Raw genomic sequence first — 7,048 nt, 5'->3', positions numbered from 1 at the left:
AACTGCTGAAACTCATCAGCACGACACATTTTTATTGTTAGTGTCGTGCTGGTCGCCGATATGAAAAATTGTTTAAACATTGTTAATGATGTAATATCGATCCAAAATTGCATATACATGTGAAACTTGAGTATAACTATCGGGAACTCTCGCCAGAAATGATATTAGTGAATGCGTTTTGGTACTTTAGACTTTAGAGGGGAAAGTGTCGTGCTAGATTCGCGAAATTAGCACGACGTTTTTTAAAATGTGAGTTTTTCATATAAGGAGTGCGGAACTCTTTCTAATTTTTATCAGGAACTGTAGAACTATGAAAAGTGCTATTGGACCTCTTGGTATTTTTTTGGAATTCGTAGAATGTCGTGCCAACTTCGCAGACACGGAAATCACACAGTGAACACTTAAAGGACAAGACAAGAAAAGGAAAAGAAAGAAAGAAGGAAACGAGAAGAAAGAACAAAGGCAATTTTAAATGAAGAGGAAAAAGACATGAGAGAAAGGAGGAAGAGAAGACTAGCGGAGAAAAGAAAACTGTTACGAAGAGGAAGAAACATTGTAACAGTTGTGGATGAAGAAGTAGAAGAAACGCCGGAATAGAAGAGAAAAGGAAGAAAAAGATAATTGAGATATAATAACAAAGAAGCGTAAAGAGGATGCTCAAAGGGAAGTATAGAACAAGATACGAGTATTCGAGGAACAGGACAAGAAAGGAAAAGAAACGAGAAGTAAGAAAGAAAAAGGTCACAATAACTTTGAGTGAAGAGGAAAAAGGACAAGAGAAGAGGATACTGAAGCAGAGAGAGAAAAGAAAGTTAGAGAATACAGAAAATAGGGATACAAGAAGTAGTAGATTTGTAGGTATAGACTGTAGATAATAGTACGTGTGAAAGACAAATCTATTTTATATATTAAATTTTAAATGAGCGTTAAAATTATATATATTTATAAATCGTAAGATTTATTTTAATGCCAGAATTAAAAGTGTGGCATTCTACTGATTGGATGTAGGGAATGTTCTCTACATTTCATAGTAGTTATCTGCCTTGTCAGTTGAATTTACAATAGTTAGATAATATCTTCCTCTATATATTGCGAAAGGTATAGATATTTCGTAAGAAAAATGAGTTCGTCCGACAACCACCTTAACTATTTTCCTAGGAGAGTAGTTCTTATAAAATTCTATTTTAAAACCTTTCGTCCTTTGATGAGTCCTCGCCTACGAAAGGCGAAGGGGAAAATAAAAAGGAGAGTTTTCATTGCGCGAAACTCACTTTAAAGCCCGCGCCGGCGGTCGACGAACAATAATATTCATCTATATCGACGTCGAGAGCCAAAGTCAAGCCGTAAAACAGCCCAGCGCCGTACGGTCTCCATGGTATAACATCCGGTGGCATACTCGCATCGTACCCCTTTTCGGCGTTCCAATCAACGCTCTCGGAAGGATACGTGATATTGAGGTCGGGCCAGTCTTTTCTGAAACACCGTTTACAGAAATTTTCAATCATATGAAATATATTTTTAGCTCGTATTCGTCAATTTCACAATTATACAAGTTTAATCGATTACACTTCACTCACGCGTTATAGAAGAGATGTTTCTTGGATACCGCGTTAAAATTACAGCAAATACCCTCGTCGGTCATGGTAGGATTAAAAATCCTCTCGCAATCGGTCTGATTCCCATGCCAAAGGCAGTAATGTAACATGTCTGTGCACGGTTGGGATACCTTGTGCAAAGAGAAATGAGAATTTAAATAATTTTCCAACAACATAATTAAAAAGAACCAATCTCGTCAACATTTCAAGAGATATGATTTTATAATTATCTTGACTAATTCCTCCCCCCCCCCCACACACACACACATGTATGTACATATATGTATATCATATGCAACGTACATTGATCATAAACCGTAGCATCCTGTTCCACTCGACATTCACCTGATCGTCGTAAGTTATATTGCTCTCTGAATTGCAAACATCTTCCAACAATAACTTATCCAATTCATCGTACCTAACAAAAGAAACGCAAAAGATTCTTTTTTATAATTTTTAATTATAATTTCTTAAATATTTCTGGCAATGCAATGTATTTATAATTATATTTTATAATTATTAATTATTATATAGAGTAATATTAATAACAATTTAATGTACACTTTACCCACGCTCAATCCGCTTTGCCTCCGTCTTTTTAACTCTATTCATGTTGCATATTGTTACGGAGGGAAACGGAAACTCGTTGAGGGACATCGGATCGGGGCTCAAAGAAATCATGATAGGAGCTCCGTTCCATTTCTGATAGAGGTAACAAATATAATATATCGCCACTGTTAGCGCGGTAGTAAATGAGATCACCCAAAATATTCTGCAATAAATAACGCATTTAGTGTTAAAACATCTGGGTAAAATGTAAACACTTATAACTGACAATTTAAGCTCTCTCAAGTTGGCAGGACCAAATCAGCAAAATCAAATGCGACCTATTGGATTTTTTAGTACTTATTTTGTACTAATTTGTACCACCAAAAATAATTTTGTACCTACTAAAAAATCCAATAGGTCGCATTTGATTTTGCTGATTTGGTCCTGCCAACTTGAGAGAGCTGACAATTTATCCTATACAAAATATAATCATAATATATAATTTTTTACATACGAGTACGTACACACACATAAATACGTAAGCATAATTTAATTTTCAAAGATATTTAAAAGACAATTAGAATATAAATGTATCTCTTTTAATATAAATATAACGTGCTGTGATATACAATATTATATTTTAAAATCAATGATTTCGTCATAATGAAAATTATGTCTCGATAACTGTTCGGAAATTATTTTATATTTTACGAAGTCTCTGCGTGTGAAATCTCAAATTTGAAAGAATGCCCAAGTCGAAAGGATCTCTTATGCCTGATTTATTTGACAGACAACTTTCTACGATTACCTTTCTACGAATGATAATGCCGAGTCACCGACGTAACGCAAGCCGTGAAGGGTGCTGTATGAGCAATACTGCTTGGCAAGCTCACTGATCTCTGTCAGATTTTGATGCTTCTTAGTTTTCGATCTAGCAATAGGTGCAACACTAGATCAGATAGATAATACATATTATTGACATTTAATTAATTAAAGGGACCATTACCTTTCCGTTTTTTCGTTCCCTTGATCGTAGTTTTTGTTGTTCACTGCCGATTCCTTCTTTACGAACAGATTGTTGTTGTATCTCGACCTCAGAGTAAAATCTTGTGTCCGATACATATCCTACACACAATTACGCTTATATCAAGATACGCAAACCCTTGATCTGTGCGTTAATCAAGTTTTAACTCGAATATAACCCAGAAGGCCTTTTTTATTGTTTTTAATATAGAAAAAGCTTTTAATACAATATGTAGTAATATGCAATCTAAAATTATTAAATTATAATAAAGAATATGTAACATTTATATATTTACGTATTTATTTTTGATAATGTAGTTAAACAATACTTTATCATAATTATAGTAGTCTTTATTCTGTATTTGAAAATGAAGAGAAATCCTCAGCTTCAAGTGTTTTTTATTATTAATTTAATTTTTTAAATTAATAATTTTATAAATAATTTTATAATTAGATAAGATTAGACGGAAAAAAATTATTACCTAATGTTACCGTAATATTACTTTTCCGGGCCATTAAGTCTGAAATATCGAGGTCCATTGGATCGAGGATTTTACCGTATTTACCTTAGGTATAACTCACGTCTTATCTTCAACTGACAGTACCTGTGCGATACGCATCGATGTCCTGTTCACGGCAGTCGAACTTGTTCGTGCGTAAACGATCTCGGTGATTTCCCGAGCGTTAAATCTTACCTTTGTGTGATCGCGGGACGCGAATCCCTCCAATGGTTGGGGCGGCCTGTAGGGATTCTGCAGGTGCACGGTGTTAACCGAGTACGATGGGATGGCGTTGCCAACTTTTAAATAATCAAACGACGCCCGGTCGGCGGTGTTGTAATAATTCTCGCCCCCGATGTTCGAGGAATTGCGGTTGTAGGTTTGCGACGGCATCGCAGGCGCTCGACCGACGTTCGAGGCGACGTGCGTTAAAATTCGCGCGTCGTTCCACGGGTTGAATGCTGGCCTCTTCTTCTCTCGTTCCGAAGAATCCTCCATTTCACTGTCATTCTATCTCCGGACCCATCGCAATCTCGTTTGACTCGCTCGCGACGATTTTACCTCTCCTGGACCACCCTATTAAATCACTTCGTTCGATAAATTTGGAGGGAAGAGAATATCAGTTGCTTGCATTCGCGTCTTTTTCCCTCCCTTTCTTTTTATTGTGCGGATCGACGACCCTTTATCGTACCTGAGAACCTTATCGCATTAAAGATTTTAATAATTAACAAAAATATTCCTTTTTTTCCGAGCATTAATTCTTAATGTTAATTAGTTTCGATTAATATTATTTATCGCAAAGTAATTCGTATGAGGGGCGAGCAACCCTTGTCGCGTCAGGCAGTACTGTCGTCTAAAGTAAAGGGCTCTTTCTATCCGCGCGAGACCTTTCCAAACCACCCCCCAGACGGCCCACAGCTGACTGATTGTGAAGTGTAACAATAGCGGCGAGTATCCTCCCAAGTCTTTGGCGATACGACTCGGCTCGTAAGCCTCGTGCGCGCACTCGTGATCGTCCTAGATAAACGGATATTATTGTTATTCCAACATTGTTGCGTCAACAATACGGGATCACCGACGGACGTAGACGGCCACGGAGCGCGATCGCGACTCTGAATTACAACTCTTTTACCTCCCACGCGGGAGATAGGGAAAATAAGAGCAAGAAAGTACGAGATAAAGATGAAAAGAACGGATGACTCAAAATGGGTAAAAGGTTGTTGGAAGGAAAGAGTGAAAAATAAATGGGGAGAGTCTGGAAAAGAAAAGGATGAGTATTACAATAGAAATGGATGCGGAATGATAAAAAGCTTGGAGAATGGTGAGAGAAACATAGAAAAGAAATTAACAAGTGGGGAAAGAAACGTGCAAGGCAATTAGAGGAAGGAAAAATAAGATAGGCAAAGTATAATGGAAAGTATTAAGAGTTAGAAGTGGTAACGACAAGACTGAGGTATTTGAAAAAGAAAAAAAACGCAAAATAGAGAACAGGTGGGGAATTAGGGCTGTAATTAAACTGATTGTGAGATGTGGAATTATAGAAGAGGGAAATAAATATTGGATAGAGGAAAAAGATAGTGCGTGTTTTGCTAGCGGGAAAGGGTAATATATGAGTCACTTTCTAAAGAGATGCGAAATTTCGAGCGAAATTTGGTTTAATAATTTAGGAAAAATGAAAAGAAAACATTAAATAGAGCTGAAGCGAGTAACTTGATAAAACGAAGGGAAGAGTTCTAAGAAAGTTATAGATGTGAGAAAGAAAAGAAAAAGGAAAATAGGAAGAAGATGGAAACAAGGCTGTAGAGGTAAATGTAATAGACGTAAGGTAGTAGAGCAAGATAATATAAAACAAAATAATGTAACAAAATGTACGACAAGATAGCACAAAGTAAGGCAAATAAGTTAAGCTTAAAATGTTATGTGTGAGGTATAAGAAAAATTGTATGGAATGTTAAAGGTAGGTTTATATAGAAATATATATAAAAGAAATAGAAGGACGAGTGTGTATTAATTTTGAATGGTAAATTAAATTCTTCTTCTTGGCTGTAGGTTGAAGTAAATAATTATCTGACCTGACCCTGATTCCTCGATAAATCTATAAATTTAATCGCCTATTTTGTTTTTTAAAAGGGAAATTCCCGATGAGACCGTCGTTCTTGGCACCATGATTTCAATTTGCAATCTCGGAAAGTTAACGACGACGATAGAATCGCGCCTCTCGCGCCTACACGCGCCTTTACCGCAAAACTACCCTCCTGAGGTCGGTCGTTTAGCGTTATCCGATAATCCCCAGAGCGGCGTTTTTACATATTGACGTGGGAAAAGGACGACAAATGTCATATGAAAGTACAGTTACGTCGGCTACAAAACGTTTGATAAGTTTTATCTCTCGTAAATATCTGCCCTTTCACGTGCGGGATATCTCGTTTAACATAAACGAATACACAAAAGTGGCGTGCTTCCATTTTTATCCCATTAATCGAATGCACATACTTGCGATACGATCCAACGCTCTACTTAGAACCCTCGAATCGCCTCTGGTGTTTGCGATCGCGAGTCCACCGTGCAGCTAGGATGCGGCATAGATAGGGAAAAGAAGAGACGTCCTCGAGAAAGGAAAACACGTTTTCCTCAAATAAACGAGACGCCATGGACATTTTATCGCGACATCGATTTAACAGTTAATTCAATTCATTAGAGAAAATTTTTGAACCAGGCTAGAACTTGGTACACAGAAAAAAAAGAATATTCTTCCTTCGAACATATGTTTAGTTTCAACGTGAAAATCTTGAAATGAGACTATATCGCGTTAAAGGAAGAAAAACTTACTAAAACGTAGCAATTTTATATAATTTAATCAAGAAAAATATATGCTTACAATTAGTATTTAAGAATAATTTTCTTGAATAGAAAGAAAACAATATTGGATAGAAAGTAACATATTTTTAAATCAAAGTATTCTTGTTGTATTCTCAAAATGACAATTATAGTACTTACTAGGTGGGGTGAAAAGTAACCTCCTTGACCGCCAGTATGCACTGCAATAGCAAAAAAGATTATGGTGCCTTATAGTCCATTCATATTTAGGCAGACATGTCAAATTTCAGCGCGATACAGCCATTTGTTTTGTTTTGACAGCTGATTTTTGTTGACGTGTTTGGCATTATGTTGAGTATGGAAAAATACGATTTTCGTTCTCTCATAAAACATTATTTTTTGAGTTGCAAAGCGGCGAAGGAAACAAAAGAAAAGTTGGATAAATATTATGGGGCTAGTGCTCCTTCAGATTACACCGTGAAATATTGGTTTCGAGAGTTTCGTGTTGGCCGAAACTCCACTGCCGATGAAGTCCGCAGCGCGGCAGGCCCTCCGATGCGGTTA

At 36.7% G+C, this 7,048-nt stretch overlaps 1 protein-coding gene across 5 annotated transcripts; it reads right to left on the bottom strand.

Annotated features, from left to right (window-relative positions):
* Positions 1–6: 6 nt before the first annotated feature.
* On the bottom strand, positions 7–6,421 carry LOC105555719 (pickpocket protein 28-like). 5 transcript variants are annotated; one of them, XM_012002761.1, is made up of 8 exons: positions 6,161–6,421; positions 3,863–4,243; positions 3,151–3,269; positions 2,953–3,075; positions 2,164–2,367; positions 1,899–2,013; positions 1,578–1,726; positions 7–1,473 (listed from the first exon to the last, which is right to left on the bottom strand). In XM_012002761.1, exons 2-8 carry the CDS (start codon positions 4,163–4,165, stop codon positions 1,254–1,256), a joined length of 1,233 nt encoding a protein of 410 aa, XP_011858151.1. In that variant the 5' UTR covers positions 4,166–4,243; positions 6,161–6,421; the 3' UTR covers positions 7–1,253. The 5 variants fall into 5 exon arrangements, with proteins under 5 accessions (XP_011858151.1, XP_011858152.1, XP_011858150.1 ...); XM_012002762.1 differs by lacking the exon at positions 6,161–6,421 and adding an exon at positions 4,359–6,154; XM_012002760.1 differs by lacking the exon at positions 6,161–6,421 and having other exon boundaries at positions 3,863–6,154.
* Positions 6,422–7,048: the final 627 nt, after the last annotated feature.

This window comes from Vollenhovia emeryi, unplaced genomic scaffold (assembly GCF_000949405.1).
Source record: "Vollenhovia emeryi isolate VEMERY1.0 unplaced genomic scaffold, V.emery_V1.0 DF940826.1, whole genome shotgun sequence".
In the NCBI taxonomy this organism is placed as follows: Eukaryota; Metazoa; Arthropoda; class Insecta; order Hymenoptera; family Formicidae; genus Vollenhovia; species Vollenhovia emeryi.
This window is presented reverse-complemented; position numbering and strand designations above follow the sequence as displayed.